The following is a 27882-nucleotide window of genomic DNA, read 5'->3' on the forward strand; positions in this document are numbered from 1 at the left end:
TACCTTTTGACTAAATCCACGAGGCAACCGTCCAAAATCAAAGCGGGGCGGGCTTGTAGCCCAAACCTGTTTTAATAAAACTTTCTCAAACAAAGCGGAGGCAGCTCTTCATTTGGTCCGCCACCCTTCTTCATTAACAGACTCCTCTCTGCAGCAGCCCTGGCAGCTTTTAAGCACTCTCTCTGCTGCGGGTAGAGAACAAGGAGGCACTCTGGCTTCATTTGCTTCAACATCAGGGACGGGCCACAGCGATGCACCGACGTGCTCGGATCCAGACGGACTTAAGCTGGTGATGCGTTCATGCTCCAGCCTCACTTCCACTGTCAGCCTCTAATAACACAAATACAACTCCAATAAAAAGGTGATTCAGGGAGGTCCCTACACTCGTCAAGGAGAATATGACACATAACAGATCGAGGTAGGATTACACATTTATGTGTTAGTGACCTGGATATACGATCTAGATCAGCACGCCCACACTCTGTAGCTTGAATACCTCAGGGCCCCTGAACGCACCGCACAGCCTCTGCCAGGCTGAAATGTCACATGAAAATCTTCCACTGTTTGTTCTTTTTTTTTTTTTCTAGGTATTATTAAAGCTGTAATATGAATTGTAGTACGAGCACATGCAGCTGAACTGCTTTATTATTATTTTTTGTCCAGGACTTAGAATAAAAAGTCTAAAAATGGATTGTGGGGGCAGGAGATTAGATTGCAGCGTGCAGGATTACATTAGTTTGAATGTAGTGATTTGAATTCCTCACGTGCAAATCTTTCTTTTTACTTCTCCTTCTCTATCTCCTCTTAACTTTATTTCTCCCTTTGTTCCTCTAATATTTTTTAGTCTTCTCTTCCTAACTTCCTTCCTCCTTGCCTACCTCTCTTTTCTTATATTTTCTTTTCTTCCTTCGTCCTGCCCTTCCTGTTTCTTTCCTTCCCTCTGTTCCTGTCATCTTTCCCTCTTTGCTTTTTTCCTGATGTTGTTATTGCCTCTCTTCTCGTTCTGTCTTTCAAATTCTCTTTTTTTTCAACTTCTCTTTCCGTCTTTCTTCTCATCCCCATTTCTCTTTGTCTGTCTTCAACTTTTTTCCTCTCATCCTCTGTTTGATTTCACTTTTTTCTCTCTTCCCTCCCTCTTGTTTTTTCTAAAATGTTCCTTTCCTTCATCACTTTCTGTCTCCTTTTTTTCTAAATGATCTTTCTTCTTTCCCAAATTATCCACATTCCTTTCTTCCTTTCGTCTTTCTCTCCTCTCTTACTTCCCTACTGTCCTCTTTCCTTCCTTTTTGCACTCACTCTCACTTCTGTCTTCCTTCCTTCCTTCCTTCCTTCCTTCCTTCTACCCTCTGTTTTCCTCCTGCTCGGTCTGTGTTGTGATGCTGAGCGGTGGCTGATGCTGCCTGAGGGCCCGTCTGGCCTGTGGGGGGGCTGCAGGACCACTCAGGTGGAGACCTGTGACGCACAACCTGAGCAGGGAGGCCCCGGCTTCAATCAGCCCCATTCACAGCTTCTGTACACACACACACACACACACAGAGACACACACACACACACACTCCAGCTAACAGGCATTAAAACCTACACATCCTCTCAAATGTCACCAAACACACACACACACACACACACACACACACACATGCTTTCCCAGTTTTCTTCCAGCAACACACAACTGCGTGCACACACTCACATATACACACTTAAATGTCTGCAAACACACATTTTAAACATGTTGACAACGGGAAACTGGCATAAAGTGAGAGCTATCCCAAAGCGCTTTGCAGCATTAGTCCAAAACGTTAAAAAAGGGGAAATTCAGTGTGAACATCTCTGGTCGGTTGGACTTTAGTGTGTATGTGTGTGTGTGTGTGTGTCAGAGAGGAGGTTACTTTAAGGCTTCCCACTCACTCAGTCCCCTATCCCCAATGTTGATTGAAAGGCACAAAAAGAAAAAGATGGAGGATCTGAAAATAGAAGCAGTCCAGAAAGCAGATGTGCCTCACCTTCCTCTCACCTTCAGCCTCTAATTCATGCTCTCACATGCGATTCGCCTTCAAAGTCAACACCATATACAATTCTGAGACATCGTCAGACATCTGGGACTCTCGATTTGGAGTTTGAGGTTGAGGGAATGCAGGCTTTGAAGATTTCTGTGTGAGTTTTGAGCATTTAATTGATGCTTTTATCCGCGGTGACTCACTGTGAGTTCTGGGGCTCGTTCAAGGACGCTTCAATGATCACTGAGAAGTGTTTGTGAGAACATTCTGGCTTTAATGGGGAAATTATTTTTGACTTTTTGTTACAGAACAAACTGTGAAGCCACAGTCGAGTTTCAGCTTTAAAAGCCCGAGGAGGATGAGATATTTTTTTACATCCAGAGCGTTTAACAGATGCTCTCCTCTCTCCTTTCTGGAGCGACGAGGAAGAGAGCAGATTGCATTATGTGTCTTTCAGAAGACTCACCCGCACTTAAATTGTTTATGTTTATCTAAAGGCTTCAGCTTGTGGCCTGAGGTTTTAAAAGATTGCAAAGGTTTTATTGGATTGCTTTAAACAGATGTCTTTATTAATGATATCAGATGGAAACTCCAGCTGAATGGAAGTGGAACGCAAATAGATGTTTAAAGACAAAAAAAGTAATGAATTGGTGACTTTCAGGACAGAAAAAGGTTTTTATGTACTCATTGAAGAACTTGCATGCGACTGCTTTTGTAAAAGTTTGCTTGCGTGATACTAAAATGGGCTTTTAAATTTGCACACGTGGTGCTTTTAAACTCCTGGAAACATCCTGAAATGTTCAAGTTGAGCTGCATGTGTGGACGAAGACAGCGCCTGAGTGCTCCAGGTGAAGTCGGGGTGAGAGCGCAGCAGCAAATACTCAGGAAGATTCACCACAAGCTTGCCAGAGGGAGTGTTGAGGTTGCTATCTTGCGGCAGTTACCTGCTGTATTACAAGCACAAAGATGGCAGCAGTTGCACACCCGATACTTACTAACGTCTTCTTCTCCTCTGTCCGTTAACTTGCTGTGAATTATTTAACTTGGACTCCACAATGAAATCTTTATAGGGAGCTGGTAGAAAAAGTTCTTGAGGATCTTTGTGCATGTGACCAAACAGCTTCTGTCGCAAACAGGCATGCCAAGGTGACGTTTTTGCTGACATGTTTTTTTTTTTTTGTTTGTTTGTTGTCGTTTCCTCCTGCAGCAGCAGCAGGAGCTCCTGGCGCTGAAGCACCAGCAGGAGCTGCTGGAGCACCAGAGGAAGATGGAGAACCACCGTCTGGAGCAGGAGCTGGAGAAGCAGCAGCGGGAGCAGAAGCTGCAGCTGCTGAAGAACAAGGAGCGGGGGCAGGAGAGTAAGTCACAGATGAGACGCAGCACTTAAACTTGGAAGCTCAATCAAAAAGTCAAGCTGTGTTTGCACCACACAACCTCGGAAAAAGTCACACTTAAAAACACATTTCTTGCCGGGACATCGCGGACGATTAACGCAACTCGGTCTGACTCGGAGTTTGATGGTAAGCGCTCATCTTTTCTCTCACCTCCCAGGCGACATGAACTCACACATCGCTACGTTAAGAGCACAAGCAAAAATATGGAAAGGAGAGGAAAGAAGGGTTGTTGGAGAAGTTATGTGAAACATTTCACACCTCTCAGCAGAAATCCTGTATCGAGAAGACAGTAACAACTACATGTCCTCAGCCCTGTGAACTCTCTACATCTGAGTGTTTTCAGAGTAACAGTAAGCCACAGTGGTTAGACATCATAAATAAAAAGTTTTGGGACAAATCACACAATTTAGTTTTTCCAATTTGAGCGCCAGATTGTTTTGGTCGAGCCTGCACGGGGTCTGAACTGCCAGACCTTTTCATTCAAAACGCACCAAGGTTAAAAGGACTGTCGGGGTCAGTGTTCATAGTTTGTGCGTTTGTGGATTCAAATGTCAGCGCGTGTGTGTGTGTGTTTCCGTTTAACTCGGGAGAATCGGTGTATTTACGGCGGTAAACGAGCTTTATTAGCCGGTGGCCTTGGCTGCGGCGGCTAAGCCGAGCTATTACCGCTGCCTGCTGGACGTCTCTCAACAGTTCATTGAAAGCCGGTGGACAGGAGTCCTTGAGAGCAGTTTACACTGTATGGAAAGTGGTTACAGAGCGAGGCTGCATCCGTGTGAGAGGAAGAACCGGGGTCGCTCGGTGTGTTTGCTCTTAGTGTACCTGTGTGGTGGTTTGTGTGCATTTTCTCAGGTTTTGACATTTATTTATTTTTTACTGCATCCTCATTTGCAAATCAGAAGCCTATTTAGCTGAAATGTCATCATGTAAGATGGGGGACAAATCTGCAGCTTATCATTTTTTAAAAATTCATTAATCTGCTGAGGAATTTCTCCATCAATTGATTAAATGTTAAGTGTCACAACAAGGGGAAACATGTCAATTGAATCTTTATGAAGCCTCAGAAGATGTCCTTAAGTTGCTGTTTTTGTCCTATAAAGAGCCCAAAAGCCGAAGAATTACTGGCGGGTTATTAGAAAGAAAATAAAACAAATAATTGAACTATTATCCAAATGTTGCTGGTAATTTTCTGCAACGTATCAATAAATAAACATCTGATTTAAAATCTACAAAGGGACATAACCTGATTTTAAAAAAAAGCCAGCGTCTCTTATTTTCAGAGATGAGTTTTTTATAATTTCTCGTCTCTACATGAGAGATTATGTCAGCACATCTGGGCATCCTGGTGGCTTAAAGATGCTTTAAATGAACTCATGAATGTTTTAATTCAAGCTTAGAAGTTCCACCAAGTCATTCAAACCCTCTTAAAACTGAACTGAATAAACTGGTGGGTCAGGAATGAAAAACTCATGCATTAAAAAAAAAAAAAAAAAGGTGTGAAGGGTGTGTTTGGAGTTTTTCTCAATTTCTTCTCCATCTTGGTTCTGCAGGTGCTGTGGCGAGCACCGAGGTGAAGATGCGGCTCCAGGAGTTTGTCCTGAACAAGAAGAAGGCTCTCGCCCAGCGCAGCCTCAACCAAGGAGGACTCCCCAATGACGCTCCGTATTGGTACCGGTGAGAAAGAATAACTTCCTGAATAAGAAGCAGCAGAAGGTGTAGAGACGCTTTTAGACGATGCTTTGCACTCACGGCTGGTGGTTTGCATCAGAAAGTAAAGGAGAGACTTTTGTTGCATATGTTTAAATCTAAATTATTAGTCATGATTGTCAGCAGTGGAATACAGTCGGAGATCCTCAAAAAGTTTGGATGGTAATTCTCCCTCTCTGACAGCGGATGAATAATGTATTAGTTTGTGTCTTAATCTGTCACCGAGCTTCCCGTCTCCCTCACCTGCCACACTGTATGAGCCAGACTGAGCGATGGATGCAGCAGGGTTATAAAACAAAGACACATGCACGCTCACACACATGCACGTGAGCGCAGGATATTGGAACCTGATGATAGGGGCTTCTTACGCCACAGGCTCGGCCTTGAATGTTTATTGTAGCATGTCTGAAACCCCTTTTGCAGGTGTGCAGCTTCTCTTTGTCCACGGTGGAAGTCGTCCATTACATGCTCTTGTTGTCTCTGTGTGACTGGAAAAGTGATTATGCAAACCAAATATGTGTAAAGATTCTGATTGTCAAGCTCTCCAGGTCATTCATTATATCTCCGGCTTCTGCTTGTTCAGAATAAAAGACGGACGTAACCTCACTTACACACTTTAATTTGATCCTTCAAAAGTCTTAAATTAGATTTCTTTTAAAATGAGCTCATTAAAAAGTCTTTAAAAGTTGTGTTTTTACTTGAAGGAGAGATTGGGAAATGCAAGTTCAAGGAAATTTGGCTTCGATAAAATAAAAAATTCAAGGACAGGTTGACAGGAGCAAACAAGGATTACGAGGCGACCTGGAAGACATGCAACAAACAGCTTTTAAACCTGGAACAATGGGATTCAGAGTCAGCGAGTCCCACATTAAGTTTGAAAAGCACCAATGCTTCATGGTGCATAAACGGTTAAAGTTTTCTTTGATTGGGTATTAAAAGTAGGAAAAAAAAAAAAAAAAGTTACATAAGTGGTTTAAAATATTCAAATTGTGAATTATTGTGAATTTTATATTGCACTATAAAAGCACTTAAGCCACAAAATGAAAATCCATAACCAAATAAATAATGTTACATAATCTTAATGTGTAATAAAAACACCCACAGGACTTCCAACAGCTCACTGTGATATAAACTCTTTTTTTTTGTCTGCCTGGCTCTACTTTTCCTTACCCTTCTTTCCTGAATGTAAATGTTCTCCTCTCATTGGACCCATCTGCCCCCTCAGTTTTGGGATAGAAGAGTGTGTACATCCACTAGTCGGGAACATGCATTTGGTCCACAGCCAACTCGGCTTAACTTCGCCTACAAACACCACCTTATTCTGTTGGCAGTGAGCAGATGGCAGCACATGTCTGCAGGCCTTGCCAAGGGATTTGCATGATGCGTTAATCATACAGATCTTTGACAGCCATGAAGTTAGTTACATTGTAGGGATTACTCTTTCAGGCACATGTCCACTGTTTATTTTGCCCTTGCAAGCATATTTTTGATATCCTGGTAGTGTCTTTAAAAATGTGGTATATGTGTTTTTGTTCTATAGCAAAACCCAGCACAGCTCGCTGGACCAGAGCTCGCCTCCACAGACTGGTGTCTCCACCTACAACCACCCTGTGCTGGGTGTCTACAACCCGCGTGATGACTTCCCACTGCGAAAAACTGGTAAATGCATGCTTGCACATTTGTTTCGTCAGTGTAGACATGTCTGTTTGCTCCTGTGCAGGCTCACACTTAGAGAGGGATACACACACTGACTGGAGATTGTAACGTCCAGTAGCCTCTATGCAGACTCACGTCCAGCATAATTTAGATCAGGCATCAGGGCTCGGCACCATTAATCACAACCACATTAGGCTGTCAGGTCCTCCCAGCATCCCCCACATGAGAGTCTTTGAGAGAGCAGAAGCGTAGGTGGTTCATGAGTTCAATAGAGTGAGAGTTCAATAGAGTGAAAGAGGTTTGTACCATTTTAGAATCTGACATTTATTGTTTTTTAAGAGTTCTCTATCTTGGGGGGGTTGTTTTAAATTAGCTATTGTTCGGAAAAGTCTTAGAACCTTGACCCTGACAGCGTTCATAATTACAGATTTTAATTAAAATTGGCAAAGAGTTTTTACATCTCTTGCTGTAGTATTTTGTCTGAAATTTCTGCTGCCCTTCATTTGTTTGGTTATTGCACATTAAAACTAACTTACTCTGACGGATTCTATTTGAGGGCTTTCTCATTCGGGACCATCTCCTCTAGTAATGCAACAATTACTTTTGGGGTTCCCCAGGGCTCAATTCTTGGTCCTTTATTGTTTTCAATCTGCTTGATAGCTCTGGGTCAGGTAATTTGCAACCGCAATATGTCTTCCTTCCGATAAGCTTATAATACACACACAGTAAACCAATTTGGCCTCTCCTCTGTTGCTCGCTCATCAAATTATAAGGTTTCCAAATTTTGGACGTTGATAAAACCTTGGGGTCTGTAAACAAAATAATCTGATTCCTTCAATTTGCACATAAAGAAAAAACATTTCCATGTTATTTTATGTCCTGTCTTCATGCCTTTTTTCTAAAGCCCTTAACTCATTATTGTTCCCACTTTCTCAAACATTACCAAATCCTTACCGGCCTGTAAAAAAACAAAGCCATAATTCTTTCAGTGGTTTTCAAATTTGCCATTTTAGCAGTCAGTTTGTCACTCAGGAGCCTCACTAACATATATTTATTTCTTCAGTTTAAGTTTTTGTGACGAGCTCTGTACTTTCTTTATTATTTTGTTTCGATCTTCAGCTCTCAACAAACAGAACAGGCTAATTTGAATAATGGAAACTCGTTCAAACGGTGTACCATTTCCCCTTTGCCCCGTCAAAGATTTGCATTCTGTTTACTTTCCCTTTTACGCTTCTCGTTCTTTATCTTTTAATGAAACTCTACCGTTGTTTCGAAAGAAAAGTGCTGCATTTTATTTATGGAGTACCCCTGAGCCCAGTAAAGGTGCTACTTTTATTATTAATTGTATCATTGCATTGTGCAACTCAAATGAGTGACAGATCTGGTCACCAGTCGTCAGAGCTGCTAAAAGTCTGCAGAATGCAACATTAGGAAAATAGAGATTTTCTTGGAAACCTTTCATCTAATGTCTATAGGCTTCTTTTCTCCAACTAAAGAAGCCTTTGCAGAGTAAAATCAGCTGTTTGCTGTCATTTTGTTGGTTTAATGTCAGTTGTGAGTGTGTTCAGCTTTGTATGTGTGTGCAAAGTGCTAGGGGTGTGTGCGGTGGTGTAGCCGTGAAGCAGCGGTCGTCTTACAGTGCAATTATTCACTTAGTGCGGCGGCAGGAGGCTACAGCCAGCGCTGCAGCCCTGTCGACTCTGAGCCTCTGGGCTGCTGGCTACAACAGCAGAGAAAACCACAGTTGACACTGGCCCACACAGCCACATTCCACCCTGAGAGAGAGGATGATGAGAGGGAGGACGAGAGACATTGAAAAAGAGGAGTGAAAAGAAAGCGAAGGAGGTGAAGGAAGAGTGATGATCAGAAAGATGGAGAGTGGAAGATGAGCATTTTGTGGCTTCACTGACCATCTGAAAGACCTCTGGGAAAGGAAAACATTCAAGGCCGAAAAATGGAGGGAATGTTGGTAATCTTTTTTTAAAAGCAGAGCAATAGAAGAAGAGAAAACGGTTTATGGGAGCTGGCGAGCAGGATTGAAACTCAATCCAGCAAGTGGCACTATGACGCCTCAGTCCAAAAACCTAGCTTCACATATGGGAAGAGAAAAAAGGCGGCAAGATGTCGAGAATTGAAAAGATCGACCCTGGACTGTCTATGTCGCGTGATTTCTATAAAGCTTAGGATTGTGCTTCGTTGCAGGGGAGGGGAGAACCTGTGCCACCCTGATATTTGCCCACAGCGATGACGTGCTTTGCGGGGTTTACTTATGGTAATGCCAGCTCTGAGGAGGTTAGAGGCTCTTTTATTTCACCGCCTGGCCATAAAATAGGAGGATTGGCAACCAGGGTTCCCAGCAACGGTCAAAGGGAGCAACAGCGCTCTTTTGTGCATCCCCCATCCCAACATTTGACATTAAAGAAGTTTTGTGCAGCTGTAAACTCCAACAAAAAGCAGAATTAGATCAGTAGATAAAACGTAAAGTCGCTTGTGACTTATACCGTAAAATTGGGAGTACAAGACGCACTTTTAATACCTTTTTCTTTTCATTTAAAAAGTGGGATGCATCCTATATACTGGCGCATACATGTTAAGCAAACTAACTTCAATGCATCAATAAGCTGTGATTCTCGTGACCTGTAGAGGAGATAGAGATGCGTGACAAGAGGGGTTTGATGAAAACCTGAGCCGAACGAAAGCTTTTAAATTAATAGCTGTTATTACACGGGACACATTTAGGGCTGAGAGAGCGTCACATGAACTTACAGTCTCACATTCACATCAATGCCTCAGAAAGCTGTAGATGGGCTGGGAAAGTTTGAGCCTTTTTTTTTTTTTTTTTGTTGGGATCCTAAGTGGGGCAGCCAGTCCTTCACATGGATACAATGAAAACATACGCAGTGACTGCTACTGTACAGAACACGGCGTCGTTAAGACCAGACTGAGCAGCTACCCTAACATGCTGCCGTCTGAAACCAGGATTCCACACACCGAATACACAGCCTTTCACCTCTGTTGTGAGGCCCGTTTTAACACGGTGACAATGCACCATCTGTGCACTGATATCATGCGTGATTGTATGTGCTCATGTTCCCCTAATCCCCCTCATTTTCTATGTAGTTAGTATGTTAAGGCAGTGAAGCGTGGGGACGACGACGACTTAAAATTGCATTTAGATTTATTTTCTCTAAAAAATACTCAACTTATCTAAAATAAAGGAAATCATTAAGATGAATTGAGTTTAAAAGATCTTTTATTGGAAAATAATCCACCCCAAAAAGTTAAAAAAAAAAAAAAAAAAAGGAATAGCCAGATAAGAGCCGGTACTAAACGTTTATCTGCGTTCCTTTTGAACCATTGGGATAAGATTATTCTGCCTTCAGATAAATTCTGAATAATAGATGTCACTTCAACAAAATGCAATTTTTCAATCACAAGAAACATCTGAAAATGTAAATTAACTTCAACTAGTGTTGGCTAGTTTGTTTGTTGATACAAATTCGACATTTTATTGTCTTAGCCGGAGATTGTCTAAACCAGATTTAAGTCTGGCATCTCGGCGTTGTGGGACACGACTGTTCTTTATACCGAAACATTTGTGGTTTTTGTTTTAAATGATTAAATCAGAGGGTAATGAAACTCAACACAATCTGGTTTGTTGATAATTGGCTCCACAAACTTCCACCTACATCAATTGATGCGACTCCAACTGGCCTTAATTGAATCTTCACACTTTCTTTTTTTTTTTTTTTTTTTTTTGCACGTTTATTTTGATCTGACACTATGGGAACAGAAAAAGAACACACAAACGGGAACATGTTCATATTTTTGATGAATTGCTTCCTCAAAGTATTTTCACATGAAATTTGGTTTGAGGGGAAAAGTAGCTTTTCATCATCCATACCGTCTGTTTAACGTAAGACATCTAGGCGCAGATTCATCTGGTTGTGTCATAATCAGGGTTAGTGGTGTACCACTTTGGATACGGGCCTCCTTTGGTAATTAAAAATTGGATAATGAATAGTGGAATTACCCAGCGCCGCTGATTGGCAGGGCAAAGTAAACAAAGCGCTAGCCTCATGGCCGGAGCCAAGGTGACATGCCGTTCCCTTCTCTCTGTCTCCATTCACAAGTCGCTCACAGTGCACACAAAAGATCCAAAGGCCTTTAGGCATTCAGAGCCGCGGCGTTGTTGGGGAAGTGGATCAGCTTTTGGAAAGTTCAGAAAGCATCTGAACGGGAGGGAGCAGTCGTACAGTAGATGAAGAGTATCTGCTAATACTTGGAGCAAACAGGTTTTATAACAGAGCAGATGCATGGAAGGCGCTGCTGCATGACGGATCAATGTGTGGAGCGCTCACTTCGAGCTGAAAGCCTGCGAGACTGTAGCTCAGGTAGCGCTCCCACCCGTCACATCGATTCGTCCAAAGATGCAAAGTTTTCTGTTCGACATCAACGAGGACTTGAGAAGGATGTAAAGAAAACAAGAAACGCTTTAGTAACCACAGTCATGAAACGTCAGCGTCAAGGTCTGATCTGCTGGAATTCAATTTCTTTGCTCGCGTAATGAGAAAGTAGCTTCTGATCTTTTTCAAAGCTGCACAGAACAAAAGATGATCAGATTCTTGTGTGCCTTATTAACTCTTGTTAGGTGTGACTACATTTAGCCTCACTTGATACTGATCATTTCTGTGAAAGCTTCATCAAAAAAAACTCTGGCTCTACATGTCATTCACTTTATGTTTTTATTGTGTTGCGTTGGAGCCAAGCGAAACCCTTTAAAACCACTAATAGCGCACTCACACTCAGCAATCTGTACCGTGCCCCAAGCATGTTTGACCCCCAAAGTCCAGTTCTCTTGACTAGTCTGAAATGCTCCTGAACCTGAGTGGCCTATTTCTAAAGCAATCCTTTATTTCATATCTTCAGACAGTTTTTGCATTTATCAGAAAGATTGAGCAGACCTGCGTCGAATGGAGCAATTTGAAAATGTTTTCAAGCCCCCAAAATATGTAAAAGTACATTCCTTAAATCGCTTTATTCCCAGGAAAGATTGTTCACTATCAGTTTTGGATTTGCTCTGCTGTAAAGCAAATGTTGCTGCAAAAAGTTGAAATATGTTTTTTCTGTTTACTCTGTGACTGATCAGTATTCTTACCGGGACTGAATAAATCACTCAATCATTATGTCTGACTCCCTCATCTGTCTTTCAGCCTCTGAGCCAAACCTGAAGCTGCGCTCCAGGCTGAAGCAGAAGGTGAGCGAGCGGAGGAGCAGTCCGCTGCTGCGCCGCCGAGACAGCCCCATCACCACCGCCAAGAAACGCTCACTCGACATGGCAGGTGAGGGAGACTCGTACATGCAGGAGTCTGGTGTTCAAAAAAAAAAAAAAAAATCTACTTTCTCTGTGTTTGATATGTGAGTGTGTGTGTGTGTTATTTCAGACTCTGCGTGTAGCAGCGCCCCAGGCTCAGGGCCGAGCTCCCCAAATAACAGCTCCAACAACATCCCCAACGAGAACGGCATCACTGTGTCGGTCTGCAACAACACAGAGGTAACAGCAATCCAAGCGCACCTCAGAATAAGAACAAGAATTTCCTTCAGTTATTTACTCTTAGCGACATTTTTTAGTACATCCGAAACGGTTTATTTCTCAAACTCTTCAGTCAGGCAGTCTATCACACCTTTAAAGCCAAAATCATGGAAGTGTAGCTTTTAACAGATGAGTTCAAAAACTTTAAAGCATCAATTCGTTTTCCATAATTCTGATTCTGATGTCTCCTCTGCAGAAAAGAAAGTGGACGGTAAACCTTTTATAAAGCAGAGAAACATTGAAATCGTGTGTTAATTTATGCAATATGGCACTAAACATGTGCTAGACACAGCCTCAGCTCAAAAGCCTCAGTATGAGATGAGCCCTCATTTGATAGGCACAAAAGCACACTTTGCAACACTTGCATAGAGTCTACTTAAGGCTAAATTATAAACAAATTATGCAGCTTTATTAGCTTATAAACATAGCGGCCTGTAGCGCCTACAGAGGCTCTGAGCGAGGCATGATGGGTCTGCAGAGGAGGAAGACAGCCGAGGAGCTGGCAAGAAGCTATTTGCGGCAGCTATTAGGAGCACTCAGGCAGTGTGGAGGAGGCTTGTCGCCGTGACGATTTTCATATCGCCGGTAGCTCTCTCCTCATGTGTGGACATCTACCGCTGCAGCGCTGTTCCTTCTTCACGCTGCAAACACGAATAAATCATTTAAATGTGCTTCCCAGGCGTCTCTGGCCCAGAGGCTGTGCAGCGGTGCTGAGCGGGGCTCCGTTAACCAGCTGTCCCTCTACACTTCACCATCCTTACCCAACATCACCCTGGGGCTGCCCGCCACTGCCACGGCCACGGCTGCTTCGAATGTGAGGAGGAGAAAACCGCCGCCAAGCTAGCCAAATCGCTAACAGATCCCATGTGCTTTTTATTCACACTGAATTTCTGCGAACATTTACCAACTAAATCCACCTCTTCTTTCCTCCAGGTGACTTCGGCCCAGCAGGATGGAGGTCTGCAGCCGGCCCTCTCACTAAGCCCCCCCTTTCTCTCCGGCGGCCACTTGACCCCCTACCTAGCTGAGGCCGGCGGTGGAACAGGCGGGCACGGCGCACACAGCCCACTGCTCCAACACATGGTGCTGATGGAGCAGAGTCCGGCTCAGAGCCCCCTGGTGACAGGTAGGAGAAGTTTTACTGACAACACTCATAATTAACCTTCTGGACCCAGAAGAACATTGCTTCAGTTTCATGGGAACCTCGACTTAAATCCTCTACTCAGTCCTAACCCTAACCCTTCTTACAGACAGCGGAAAAATGGAAAATTCACACACGACCTTCAGTGCTTTTTATGCAGAGTTTGAGTCAGAACATTAAAAAGAAAACGGCAGCAACACATGAAAAAAAAAGTACTGAAACCGTTAAAAAAAAGAGAAATTAAATGGAGGAAAGATGAAGCAGCTGTGAACCACACACACATGTCGTTGTAGAAAACCTGCGCACAGAGATATATGTTAAAAGACTGATTTGTTCAGGGGATATCCATGGGGAATACACGCACTAATTAATGAATTAAACGCTCCATTCTTCTCACTGAACTGCGCAGAGATTTAGCCGCGGAACATTTGTTTTACACCGTGATGATACGTTTACTGAACTGTTTGCAGATCAGCTGTTTCTCCACTAACTACCACACAAATGATTTAAAAGAAGTGGCGGAAGAAGGGGGGGGGGGGGCATCTTTCTTTAGTCATTTCCAGTCTCCATCATGATAGAATAGAATAGATGTTTATTGCCATTTGCACAGGTACAGGACAGTACAGGTACATTGGAATTCTTGTGCGTTTCTCCCTGAGTCAGCTTCTACAAAAAAGTTAAAATTATATATAAAATAGAATAGCATGGTAAAGAAAAAAAGAAATAAGTTGTATTAACAGCTAAGTAAATTAAAATAGACTGTACAGAAGTTATACACTGTAGAATACAAAAATTCAGCATCTTTATGTTTGATCAATTAGAAAAAAAGAGTTAGAAAAAGCGAAATCACCAAATACAACTCTGAGTTTGAGTTTGAGGTTTTGTTCCTGACACATCAAAAAAAAGGGAGCCGATGTGTGTCCCCTGTGTACCCCCTCAGACTGACAGACGTCCATTCATTTGCTCATACTAATGAGCCCCTTTCATATAGCGTACGCAGTGAAAATGTGACATGGAAGCATTGTGCGCCCCTTTCCCATCAGTTCATTCATTGACGACCCTTTGGCTGCTATTTTCAGCGGGGGCATCGGCAGTGAATGGGCAGTGACGCACATACAGTCGCATGTACGTGTGTAACAACACAACACACAAAAAAAACGCTCGCGTAAGGACAAGCGAGTGCCCACACACACACACAGCACAGGAGAAGATGCAGCCGCTTGCTTCTGAGCTCACACAATGGACAGACTCTTCACTGCGGTCGTTTTCCATCAGAGGAAACAGTTTGACAAAACACTCAAATAATCAAGTCATTTTCTCTGATATTCTCTCAGCAATCAAAGCGTCTCGGATCATTTCCCAGCCTCGACCCCGTCTGTTTTTCTTACGTCCCGTCTCTGTAAACGTCCCAAACTGCTCACTTCCCTCGGCTCTTATCGTCACAATAAAAGGACGGCAGTATGGCAGCACAGATGGCCGCTTTTTTATTTGGTTCACAAATACATCTGTTGGCTAATCTTAGGTCCAACACCAGTGAGAGTGAGACGAGGAGTCGTCTTTTTTATTTTTTTTTTTAGATGTGAAGAAAACCTTTGTCTGGAATTGTCGTCTTCACTGAAGCTCGGGGTCTTCAGCGTCTTTTGATGCTCAGAGTTACTTTCAAACTTACTCTGGAAATGCCTTAGGCCACATGTCCACCGGGCGTTGTTTTCTGAGCTCCAGCGTCTTTTTTTCAATTGTTTTCAATGAGTGGAGTGTTTGCAGCAGCAGGCGGCCGTTCGGACAGAAAGCGCAGCACCCAGCGTATTTTTCTGAGCGCTCTGATTTTTTGGTCTTTTGTGAAGGAAGCACTGTCCCTTCGGTGTGAACACAGAGCTCAGAACAACACACTGAGAGGGAGTTTGACTTCACTCATTTTTTAGGAATTCATTCCTCCTCTAGATTTTTTAAATTTAATTGAATCAAGTAAGATATCGGACGTTAACTTGCTAACAAAGCTGATGGCACGTGTGCATGAATCCAATGTCACACTATGAAAAGCGTGCGTCATGTTTCGATCACTTCATAGTGCAGAAAAAGAAAGTATCTTAATGGAACATCATAGAGCTGACAGCTCGTTGAAACAATGCCCTCTCTGTTCTTATTTTCTTCACCACCCTCTCAGACAGCTTCTCCTCCTCATGGTTCTCACTTTACACTCTCTGCTTCCACTTCCTCTTCTCACTTCAAAACTCTCCCTCCTTGTCTACCGTAGGTGTGAGCGGCCTGTCCATGTCGCCGGGCGCCTCCATGGCCAAGCTGCAGCGGCAGCACAGGCCTCTGGGACGCACCCAGTCGGCCCCGCTGCCACAGGGGAGCGCGGCCCAGGCCCACGCCCAGGCCCTGGCCCTGCAGCAGCTGGTGGTGCAGCAGCAGCACCAGCAGTTCCTGGAGAAGCACAAGCAGCAGTTCCAGCAGCAGCAGCTCCACATCAACAAGGTGAGGAGTACAGTCCTGTTTAGCAAATGTCCCTGGTGAGCCAGAAGAATAGTGGACAGCTCAATGGCAGTAACATGCATCTCTAAATGCGTCCCCAGTGACCACTTGTGATTGGATCTCACTTCCTCTTCATTTCATAGCTTTAATTAACTTCATTAGCCTATAAAACCGTTGAATGATACAAAACTGTGCCGACTTGCTGCAGAGAGAGTGCTCGTAAAAAATGGGTGTAAAAGAGGGATCCAGTAAATATACACAGAAGAGCCTCTGTTAACGCTGTGCAGCATTATCATTAAACATGATGGACTGCCCATGTGTCACATCGCTCGCTAGTGTGGAGGGATTGCCTGGCCTCTCGTAGCTTGTGCAGCATTGTCACATCTCGTCACAGATTGATCGGATCTCAATTGGGTTACAGCCGTACAGAAGGCGTATCCACTCGGGATTGTGTTTCGCCGTCTGGATGCGTTCTTGCAGCAGACGTTAACAAGGCCGTCGTTGGTTGTTGTGTAACGTGGCGGGCAGGTGACGGAAGAGGACACAGATCTGACATCACATTCAAATCAACTGCTTATTATTTAGGACAGTAAGTCAGCGTGGGCCGGCACAGGAGCCATAGTGTGTTTGTGTGTGTGTGTGTGTGTGTGTGTGTGTGTGTGTGTGTGTGTGTGTGTGTGGGTGTAACACAGCCGACAACGTGTGAGCTGTGAGTGTGAAGATCTTGTTTTCTTTCTGTAGTATTTTAGTTTCATAAGTAGGCGGAGGCAGGTATGGGTTAACATGTATAGCAGAGTGTGTGTGTGTGTGTGTGTGTGTGTGTGAGGATCTTTGCATCCACGTCTCTCTGACCGTAGTTGAGGTAACTGCCCGCTGCCATAGCAACAGAGCGGAAGCCTCCTGCCTTATATGGTCAGAGAGGAAGTAAGGAACAGCCACTTTACCTATTGGAGCAGAGTGCTCGCTGGAGGAGAGGTGGGTGGATGAAACAAGGGATTTCCTCTCCTCCTCCTCCTCCACCTCCTCCTCCTCCTCCTCCTCCTCCTCCTCCTCCGCCTCCCCCCTGGCTCTGCTCCTCTCTCTCCCTCTCTTTCTCTCTCTCTCTCTCTCTCTCTTTCTATCTTTCTCCCTCCATATGTTTCGGAGCTCTCCAGTGGCAGCTCTTCACACAAACATCTCTATAACAGCCTCTGGCTCGCCAAGGCTGAATCTGCAGGATGAAAATGAAAAGCTCCACTTTGGACACTGTTTTATTTTTGTTAAAATCATCGTCTGTAACATTTCTACCAATAAAGAATGAGTTATAGAGACCAAACCAGTTTTTTTGAACCAGTCTGTAGACATGTTGATTCCTGCTGTAAAGTTAAACATTTTAAAACGGGACCGATGGGGATTCCTCGGTTTTCGAAAGCCAGCCCCAAGTGGTCACTCGTGGAACTGCAGGCTTATGCATTGGGTTCATTTTTCAAGATTTTTAGACGTCTTGATGATCTCGTCTCATTTGTGCGTTAGGAGTAAACAGCTACTGTTTTTGTTCTCCTTCTTTTTACTGTCTTTAAGATGAATTGGCTTCTCCAGGAAAGAACCAGAAGATGATCAGTGTGGTCAATTTCGAGATTGCAAAAGAGAAACGTATGATGTAGGAGTTTGATGCCCCCTTAAAAAAAAGTGATATTCAGATTAGTCTGCTGGCTGATTGAGACGAAGCAGCTACTTAGAAAATCGATGCGTCATTTGAGTTATTTTTCAAAAGGAGACTCCGACGAATGCACTGCTCCGGCTTGTCATATAGTAAACTGATTAACTCACGATAAAGAGGAGGTTTCTGGGAAAGTAGAGCACAGGGGAGGGAAGGGGGGGTGAAAAATGAGGGGGGGGGGGGGGGGGGGTAGACTTGTTTGGATGCAAAGTAGACAAGAACAGTAGAGAAAGGGGCAGGAGAGGGGGGGATGCTCTGACGTCAATGCTGTGTCAGCGCTGTGCCAGGGGACCCAGAAGCTCAGGGGAACACACACACACACACACACACACACACACACACACACACACACACACACACACACACACACACCTGTAGCTGGAGAGCGCTCTTGAGACTTCCTGCAAACACTTCATCTTTCTCTTAGATATCATATGGCAGCCTTGAAAGTGAAGTCTGAATGGTTCACGTCAGCAAACTGAATCAGCGCTCGGTTTTAGCGGCAGGCCCCCCCCCCCCCCCCCCGAGTGAGTCGATGAAAAGCGGCGCGACGGGGAGCGCAGAATGTCTCTCTGTTTCGACGAGACACATTTCGCCCCGGAGTACAGTCGACAGAGCGGCCACTCACATTCAATTAGAGCGGGTAGGTTTTGAAACGAGCAAGACACCAATCTGACTGAGTAATCCAAATTAAGCTTGTTAAAAGAAGAATGCTGGAGAGAAAGGAGCGATTTGCCAGGAATTTGATTTGTCTGAATGCAGCCTCACACGTCTGAGGGGATTTGTCACATCCTGCTGTTTTATTGTGAAATAAATTCACTACCCCTCCCTCCTTCTGTAGATGATGGCCAAGCCCAGCGAGTCCCCCGTGGGTCGCCAGCACCAGAGCCACCCAGAGGAGACGGAGGAGGAGCTGAGGGAGCACCAGGATGGGGGAGGAGGGGCCCTGCCGCCGGGGGTCACCATCAAGCAGGAGCCGCCTGACCCGCAGGAGCTGCAGGAGGAGGCCATGCAGCAGCACAGGGAGCGGCAGGCGGAGCAGGAGCTGCTCTTCAGACAGGTAGAGGAGGCTGAGAGAATCAATGTGAAAGTTTTGGATTATTGATCCCACTCTTCTTGGCGCTTGTAGATGTTCTGGGGGAAATCCTGGGAAGGAAAAAAAAAAAAAAAAAAAAAGCTCAGAAAAGAAAACACAAAGATGTATTTTCAGCTTCTTGTCTTTTCCCTCCGATCAAATGCTGAAAAGGAAGATCAAAGTTTTTCCAGTTATTGTGGCTGCCCCCTTTTGGCCAGAAGTTGCAGCTGCAGTATAGAGAATGTTTTTGCACACTTCATTTTTAAGGCCAGGCTCAGACTACAGGAGACTTCTGATTCTTAATAATAATAATAATAATAATAATAACTTCTGATTCTTTAAGGATGTAATGAAAAACGTCAAAGATGTTTGTTTTCTTTCCAAAATATCCGATACTGTTGATATTAACAGGGCAGCCCTGAAGCCTCTTGAGCTGTTTTGGAGTTAAAAGATTGGATCTGAAAACTCCTGAGTCAGCCTTTTGCTTTATGCTTTTACATTCGTGCTAAACGACTCACCACAACAACTGCCTGATTCTTGATTTCTGTGTGTGAGCAGCAGGCCCTGTTGCTGGAGCAGCAGAGAATCCACCAGCTCAGAAACTACCAGGCCTCCATGGAAGCTGCCGGCCTGTCGATCTCCTTCCCCGGACACCGCCCTCTGTCCCGGGCCCAGTCGTCTCCGGCCTCCGCCTCCTCCTTCCCGATCAGCGTCCCGACCTCTGACCCTCCTGTGAAACCTCGCTTCACCACAGGTCGGCGCCTCTGTCCCCCTTCGTTGACGTTTTTTTTAACATCTTCGTTTAAGCTGTTGTCAAGGTGCCAGCGTTATTCACGTCCAGAGTTGTTGCTGTCCGCCTCAGGTGTTCATTTGAGAAGTTTTGGCTTTGAACGCACTTCCTTCCAAACACACAGGGGACGAATGAACGGGATGCTCGCATCCAAACGAGCAGGCGAATTAGCCAAAGGACGCTGAAACTGTTCCGGCCTCCATCTGCTTGCAGAAAATAATCAAGGCTAATCCTGCCAAAACCTTTTTCTCACCCACTTGGTCTCCCTCTCAGACATCAGACGCGTTTAAACAAACACGAGAAAGATTTCAGGAGCTGAGGAGAAAATCTGTCTTAAAGAAGGAATGCAGCTATTCGTGCTGAAGGAGCCGCTTTCTGTGTTATAACAAGCGCAAGAGTTGGAGATATTTTTAAAACAGTTTGGCCTACTTTACTCCCACGCAGTTCCAAACTGCACGGAGCATTTAGGGAGAGAAAAAGGGAAGATTCACATTTTTAAAAAGGCGCTTCGGCTCAATCTGGGAAATTAGATCAGGAAGAATCGTCTGCTCTAAACTTAGTCATTTTATTCAAGCCCAAACTTGGAGTTTAATTTAAAGCACAGGAAACAAATGTTTGTCTGCGCTGTTTCTGTGAGTGCCTCTTCTTGAAATAAACGTGTGTGTGTTCCCGGGTGTGTCTCCGCAGGTCTGGTGTACGACTCCCTCATGCAGAAGCATCAGTGCATGTGTGGAAACACCAACAGCCACCCCGAACACGCAGGCCGGATCCAGAGCATCTGGTCTCGTCTGCAGGAGACGGGCCTCAGATCGCAGTGTGAGGTACGTTGCAAAAAAGTGGAAGCAGCTCCGCGGTGAACATCACGCAAAGTTGTAAAGTACACATGAGAGTTGTATCATTCTTTGTGTGTGTGTGTGTGTGTAGTGCATCCGTGGGAGGAAGGCCACTCTGGAAGAGCTGCAGACGGTCCACTCTGAAGCCCACGTCCTGCTGTACGGAACCAACCCTCTCCGACAGAAACTTGATTGTAAGACACTCACAAAACAAACAGGATCTAATATTCATCCAGCAACTGTCTCTAATGTCACGTTTCCTCTTCCGATCACCAGGTTCAATCACTCCCATGTTTGTACGGCTGCCGTGTGGAGGGGTCGGGGTAAGAGACATCAGTCAACTTGCAATGCAATCGCATAATAATAATAATTCAAATACATGCATACGTGCACATAAACATAAAGAGAAGATTAGATTTATATACGGCAGATGAATGCATTAAACACAATAAAAAGGCATGTTAGTGCTTCAGAATAAAATGAAAGAACTGAAAATATTCAGAAATAAACTCACTGTGTGGATACGCCTGCAGGGCAGCAGGAGATTGCAGTGAATTCATCAAGCAAATGAAAAAGAAAAGCTACATTTGTATGAGCCTTAGGAAGATGGAGGAGGATAACAGTGTCTAAATTTATGAAAAAAGAACAAGCAGTTAAGTCAAACCTTCGACTTCAGCTTCATCTCGCTCTCACACTTGTGTTCTGTGTTTTCCAGGTGGACAGCGACACCATTTGGAACGAGGTGCACTCGTCCAGCGCCGCCCGCCTCGCCGTCGGCTCGGTGGTGGAGCTCGTTTTCAAAGTGGCGACAGGAGAGCTGAAGGTGACCCTTCTTCGCAAACCTTTGTCATCGCCGTTTAAAAAAAAAAAAAAAAAAAAAAGTTTACGTTTGTTCAGTAGAGGAACTGTGAGGAGGTGTTTAAAATCTGTCATCCGTTTAATGTGTGGAAATCAGAATCAGGTTATCTGAGCTCAAAGAGATATTCAATGTCTTTGAAAATGTTAAATTAGTAAAAAAAAATCTGTGTCATTTTTGTTCAAAAAAACAAACTTAAAATGACCTAAACCTGTGTCACTAAACTCCTGTGTGTCTGCAGAATGGTTTCGCTGTGGTCCGCCCTCCTGGACACCACGCTGAGGAGAGCACTCCCATGTAAGTCCACAGACGACATCACACTTAACCTGCGCGCACACACACACACAGGTGTTAAAGTCGCAACAACAGTATTAAAAAAAGAGCGGGAAACACTTTCATAACATCTCCTCTTCGCTGGTGTTTCAGGGGCTTCTGCTACTTCAACTCTGTGGCCATCGCTGCCAAACTGCTGCAGCAGAGACTCAGCGTCAACCGGATCCTCATCGTGGACTGGGTCAGTTCTGGGCGAGCCACATCTGTCACATGTGAGGTAATGTTCTGTTCCGAGGCAGCGTGGCTTACAATACGTGTGCTGTCTGATCGCAGGATGTTCACCACGGCAACGGCACCCAGCAAGCTTTCTACGACGACCCCAATGTCCTTTACCTGTCCATTCATCGCTACGACGACGGCAACTTCTTCCCTGGGAGTGGAGCACCTGACGAGGTAAGCTTAAAACATTGATGAGTGCAAGCAGTGCATTGTGGGAAACATGTATATCAAGCTAAAAAGCCAGAAGACTTGACGCTATGTCACATGTTCGCTCCCCTCTACAGGTGGGCAGTGGGCCTGGAGTCGGGTTCAACGTAAACGTGGCTTTCACCGGAGGTCTGGACCCTCCAATGAGTGACGTGGAGTACCTGGCCGCCTTCAGGTACATCCTTATGTTTTGTCATGTCAGAGTCAAAGTGAGCGGTTTGAGTGTCCCCGCCGTGTTGTTTAATCTTCACACGCCGCCCTCTCACTCTCAGGTCGGTGGTGATGCCGATAGCAAACGAGTTCGCTCCGGACATCGTGCTGGTCTCGTCTGGCTTCGACGCCGTCGAGGGACACCCTCCACCGTTGGGCGGCTACACTTTAACGTCCAAATGTGAGATAATCCGATGTTTGCCTCTTATCTCAGACCAACATGTGCGCGTTAGCTGGCTGTCAAAAGGTTGGGCCGTACCACTTCTTCACTGATATCAATTCAACCCGTCTGCTCAGGTTTTGGCTACCTGACACGGCAGTTGATGACTCTCGCTGGAGGCCGGGTGGTTCTGGCTCTGGAGGGGGGTCACGACCTCACCGCCATCTGTGACGCCTCCGAGGCGTGCGTGGCCGCTCTGCTCGGACAGGAGGTACGGCGGTCACCCTGAAGCGCACAGGATCTGAATGTTATGTTATGGGCCGGACGTGCCTCCCATATTAAGTTACTTCTTCTGTTCCATTACTTACAACAGATTAAAGGGATATTCTGTGTTTTTTTAAAAACATGTTTTGGTTTTTATAAGTTCAAACCACTTTGTAACTGGGCCAGCTGTAAAGGTGTCATAATGGGAGGAAATGCATTGTCACAAGTCAAAGATTGAGGCTTAGGTAGACAACCAATTCCCAATCTAATCACTGATTTTATCGATGGAGTCTGGTGTCTTTTTTTCCAGTTTTAACAGCAATCTGAGCCTGTCAGTTATATAACATGTTGGTGAGATCCAAACATGTAGAAACAGAGCCATGGGTTAACAAACATTCCTCTTTAAGCTGGAGTCTGGATTGTCACTGGACTGATGTTACATTGTGAATTCTTTTTCCAGCTCAACCTCTTTTCGTTTCCCTACTGATGTTTACATTTTTGTGTTTTTTGTTTTTGTTCCTGCGCAGCCGGACCCGCTGCCCAAGGCCGTCCTCGAGCAGAGGCCCAACCCCAACGCCGTGCGCTCTCTGGAGAAAGTTTTAGAGACTCACAGTGAGTTCACACAAACACTGATAACTGATGTGAAACTCGACATGTTCACGTTCATATCATTGAACAGTTCAGTAAACACATTCCTGTTTTTACCCAAACACCTGAATCTCCCTTCTCTTGTTTTCCTTTTTCATCGCTCTCCTCCTCTTAGGTAAGTACTGGCGCTCCGTGCACCGCTCCTCCCCGCTGCTCGGACTTTCCCTCCTGGAGGCCAAACGAGGCGACTCGGAGGAGGCCGAGGCCGTCAGCGCCATGGCCTCTCTCTCCGTGGCTAACACCAACGCCATGGATCAAAGGTATCCTCACACTTAAAGCCTTTTATCTGATGGCCTGTGAGTTCAGTCTAACACATATTTACGACACACTGAGAGAGACTCCTCTCATATTTCTAATCATTAAATCAAATCAAAGTCAGATTTCAGTCAGATAGTGAGCTCAGTGGAAGCTGGGCTCGCAGTCTTCAAACCCACCAAAGAGGATCTGAGAAAGCTCCTTTTTTAACTTGAATCAACTCCACGAAGTACTTTAACAGGTTTGAAGTGTTTGTTTTGAAGAGGGGAAGGCCACTGCTTTGAATTCTGCGACAGGCAAACATCTTGATGAACGCTGAAGGAATCTCGGCACACTTTATTTTATTGGTTTATTCACCTGTTTTATCACTCAGGTCTGGTTCTTTTAGGGAGAAGGACACCTCTTCAGTTTATTCAGCTCCTTGTAAAAAAAAAAAAAAAAAAAACCTTGATAAGAAAGAGCTGTTTTTCAGACTCTTTGAATTGCAGCCTGTTGGCTCTGTTGTTCCCGAGCTGCTCAGTGAGGAGACAATGATGCAGCAAATAAAAAAAGAGAGATATTCCACTCTGTGGTTTTTCAGGCCTTGTGTTGGAGAGCCTGCAACTTTCAGGGTGCACTCCTCGTCAGAAGGATTTTGAATGTCTCTTTGTGTCCTCCAGGCCCGAGGACGAGCCCATGGAGGAGGAGGAGCCGCTGTAACCGAGGGAAACATGAGGGTGTCGCACCGTTACCATTGACCTCTCCAGGAGACAACTCTTTGAGCTGCGAAGAGTCTTCGACTGACCCCTTCATTTAGTCCCCCTTACCCCACTCACCACGTCAGTCACCTTGATTGGCGGCCCCTCGGCCAATAAAACGAGGGGGGAGGGGGTGGGCTCAGCCTCAGAGTAGGGAGCCAATCAGGAGACAGAGGACTGCATCGGGGGGGGGGGGGGGGGGGCAAAAAAAATTAAAGAGACTCATTTTTTTCTGTCAGTCTTCGCCCTCTCGTGTTAGCCCACAGCGGCTAACTGTGTGACCAAGGCAGCAGGTGGGTGTGTTTGGAGTTTGGGGCGAGGTTCGGTCTCGCTGTAGAAAGGTGTGATTTCACTGCAGGAACATACGGTGCTTTACACAGCTGCCTTCTGACCACATACAGTATGGACACCAGAGACAGCAAGACGTTCCCGGCTGCTAGCTCGGGAGTTACTTTTCTCTTTTATCGACTATTTTTGCTGTGAAACTCGACGGGCGTCGCAGCAAACCGAGATCATATTTTACAAAGATGCGTTCACTGTGGACTTTGGTCGAGCCGAAGGTTTGAGTCGGCTCTCGAAGAAGAAGAAGAAGAAGAAGAAGAAGATTTGAAGACAAGACTGTCGCCTCGCCGGAACCAGCCTGTCGTTGAAAAAAGGTTGACAAGTGAGAGGAGTGCCTTGGTGAGGGAGGGTCCCCCCCCCCCCCCCTGCTGGATTTCAGGATTGTTTTCAGGAAAAGATTGCCTTAAGTCAAACGAGGGAGGAAGAGTTTCCCGCTCCTTTTCTTGGGGGAACGACTAAAAATAAAGAACAATCGTTCAGCATGTTTACGTCTCTTCGGCCTCTCTCTCTCTCTCTTAAAGAAGAGTTACTTTACTTTTGGATGGATCTATTTTTCTGTAAAAAACAAAACAAAACAAAAAACACAAGAGGAAGCGCTTTGTAAAGGTAGATGCCAGCTTCAGTAGGAAAAAAAACAAAACAAAAAAACGGTGCGAACATGAAAACTTCCAAACAAAAATTAGACTCTCGAAAGAAAACAAGCCTCTGATGTAGCCTCCCTTTAACAGAAGCCGTCGCTTTGGAAACACATGAAGCATGCAATTTACGCAGACAGACCAGACGTCGTTTCGCAAGAGTTCTGAACGATATCCAAAAGAGGAAGCCAAGCAAGAAAAGCCAAAGCATGAGTTTTGCATTTACAGTCGTACTTTCACTTCACTTAGCTGGCAGACATTTCTCGTACTGGCCCTTTAAGAGAAGGCTCCCAGTACCCAGTTCAATGTTTACTAATTTAACCCTCCACGCATCAAGTGAGCGTTTCTGTCCCGACCGGCCTTCTGTACGTCGGCCGGTCGGCAGCTACCTTGGTTGCTCGTGCGAGCTGGTCGTGTATATTGGATTGAATATATTTTGAGGGGCAGTAATCGCCTGTTTGTATCTACATGTATGATTTCCACATCCGAGTTGTCGATATCAAAAAAAAGGATGGGGGGTGGGGGGGGAACGTGTTTGATAAGCGTGTCCACTTTTTATTTTTTATTGTATAAGATTATTTTTCTAACTTTTTTCATCCATAGATTTTTGTGTTCTGTGTTTTTATCCGTTTTCTGGATAGTTATAGGGCTGCCGTTCACACCTAGTACTTTTTTCACCTCTTGTTCCAGAACTTTCTTTCTTGTATTTATCAAAACCAAGGAGCAACACCTCCTTCCTTTCTTTCCTCCTTTCTTTCTTTCAAAGGCTCTCGCTGCCTTTTTTTTTGCATTTTCATCTTTGTGTATTTATAACATGTACTGTTTATAGCAGATTTGTATATGGAAAAGTTTATAAATGTACTCTAACTAATGACAGCTATGATATTGTGAGCGACAAACAGTGTGGTGTAAGATATTACTACCATGGACTTTAAAAAAAAAAAAAAAAAGAAAAAGCAGCAGCGTATTTAACTCGTCATCGACTGCACTGTTTTCTCGATGCCCTCGAGTGAAGCCATCACACGGCACTGCAATTGGCTTTTCTAAGCGAAACATTTGATCACTTTGTTGCCTAATTGATGCATCTCTCCCCCCCCCCCCCCCCGTACCACTCACCTTTAAACTGTGACAACACATCCACAAAGAGGTTCAAAGCACGTCTCATGTAGCTAGCTGAGTTTTTATTTGTGGTTAGAGGAAACAGATGACAGAAAAGTGGGGGTGACATTTGAAAGGAAAAACTCAGCAGATAACTTTGAAATCTCTTTCTGAGCATGTGTTGCACCATCATGTTCGACCTTTACGGACTTTTCTGCTCCAATCACCTGATCTAACACTCGATTCTCATGTCTGTAAACTGCTTTGTTCACCAGCTTATTCCAGGCGACTATCCTGTTTATTTGAATATCATTCTATTGAACATATTTTTCATGTCTTAACAAAACATTCCACTTGTTCTTCCTTTAATTCGGCTTCATTTTTCTTTTTTTTTCTTTTTTTTACTGTTTTTTTTTAGTTTGTTTTTGTAGAAACTTTATTACTGCTCTTTTCCGCCGTCTGCTCGCGCCAACTTTAACTCTTTGCATGGTTTGTGAGTCAGCATGCCTGCTTGTCTATGTAACAAAAATGTATTTGCACAATAGAAGAAGAACACTGGAGGACTTTAAGACAAAAAAAAAACTCTCACACACACACACACACACACACACACACACTCGAAAACCCTCCCATGGCGGCGACTCCCAACAGCACCAAACAGGATGTTTTTTTCTTCCTCGTTGGTGTGCAAGAATTCAAGACTTTGTCCGAATGACTCCAATGAGGAACCTTTGATATTGTTCTTATTGTTTCCAATGAGTGATTTTTAACAGCACTTACCACATGGACGGACTGTGCTAAAGAGAAACACGCTCTGCCAAACCTCTGCTACATCCACACCTTCAAAACAACAACAACAACAACAACAACAAAAAAACTCCCAAAGAATGTTCCTCTTTCACAGATTTGTGAGCGTGCGCTGTTACAGGGAAGAAACGTTTGGAGGAAAAAAAGGGCATCGCCGTTCTGATTGTCACTCCCACCTCGGCCAGTTCTCTCTCTATATATATATAACCACTGTGGCTCAAGAGCAATTCTCGGTTTACATGTAAATGGATAAAAAAAAGTTATTTTTTGTTTGTTGTTTGTCTCTATTGATGAAAAATGTTATCTTTCTTTGGGACCTACGCTTTGGACATTTCATCTCTTACATCATCTATAAAATATATTTCTGAAAAATACACTCCTCTGTGGTCTGTTTTTGATTCTACTGGGGAATTTTCAGGAATGTTTCAATCAATATGAAGAGTTTCTCTTTTCATCATGTCAACAAAACAAACAATCAAAGTCCATCTTAGTGTCAATAATCCATCATTCTGCTCGAAGTTAAATGTCTCCTCAAAGTCTGCACAGCTCCTTCTTTTCACTGGCTGTTACAAAAAACACTAAAGGGCTCAAATGAAGTTCCCTCAGCACATGACAGCGATGATGGTAAGAGTGTGCCCAGGCTGAAAACGAAGACGACAGGTCTCTGGTTTGAGGAGGCATATGAAGAGGCATGACGACTCAGCTGACTCCCAGCTGAGTGGAAAATCTAATAACAGGATTCAATATCTGAACG

The 27882-nt window shown here is 44.5% G+C and overlaps 1 protein-coding gene across 5 annotated transcripts in view; it reads left to right on the forward strand.

The window, feature by feature from the left end:
- Positions 1-27502, forward strand: part of LOC132959295 (histone deacetylase 4-like) — a 52089-nt gene extending 24587 nt beyond the window's left edge. For all 5 annotated transcript variants that reach the window (XM_061032190.1, XM_061032195.1, XM_061032191.1 and 2 more), the window contains 23 exons: positions 3202-3352; positions 4939-5062; positions 6636-6754; positions 11965-12093; positions 12196-12305; positions 13024-13158; positions 13278-13470; positions 15740-15963; positions 18501-18719; positions 19293-19488; positions 20212-20345; positions 20449-20551; positions 20634-20680; positions 21073-21180; positions 21455-21510; positions 21640-21727; positions 21820-21939; positions 22050-22147; positions 22245-22363; positions 22480-22613; positions 23134-23218; positions 23370-23514; positions 24169-27502. In XM_061032190.1, the coding sequence (XP_060888173.1) occupies positions 3202-3352; positions 4939-5062; positions 6636-6754; positions 11965-12093; positions 12196-12305; positions 13024-13158; positions 13278-13470; positions 15740-15963; positions 18501-18719; positions 19293-19488; positions 20212-20345; positions 20449-20551; positions 20634-20680; positions 21073-21180; positions 21455-21510; positions 21640-21727; positions 21820-21939; positions 22050-22147; positions 22245-22363; positions 22480-22613; positions 23134-23218; positions 23370-23514; positions 24169-24208 (2877 nt within the window). In that variant the 3' untranslated portion in view covers positions 24209-27502. The remainder of the gene's footprint in view (positions 1-3201; positions 3353-4938; positions 5063-6635; positions 6755-11964; positions 12094-12195; positions 12306-13023; positions 13159-13277; positions 13471-15739; positions 15964-18500; positions 18720-19292; positions 19489-20211; positions 20346-20448; positions 20552-20633; positions 20681-21072; positions 21181-21454; positions 21511-21639; positions 21728-21819; positions 21940-22049; positions 22148-22244; positions 22364-22479; positions 22614-23133; positions 23219-23369; positions 23515-24168) is intronic.
- Positions 27503-27882: the final 380 nt, after the last annotated feature.

Source organism: Labrus mixtus, chromosome 24, assembly GCF_963584025.1.
Source record: "Labrus mixtus chromosome 24, fLabMix1.1, whole genome shotgun sequence".
Classification (NCBI taxonomy): domain Eukaryota; kingdom Metazoa; phylum Chordata; class Actinopteri; order Labriformes; family Labridae; genus Labrus; species Labrus mixtus.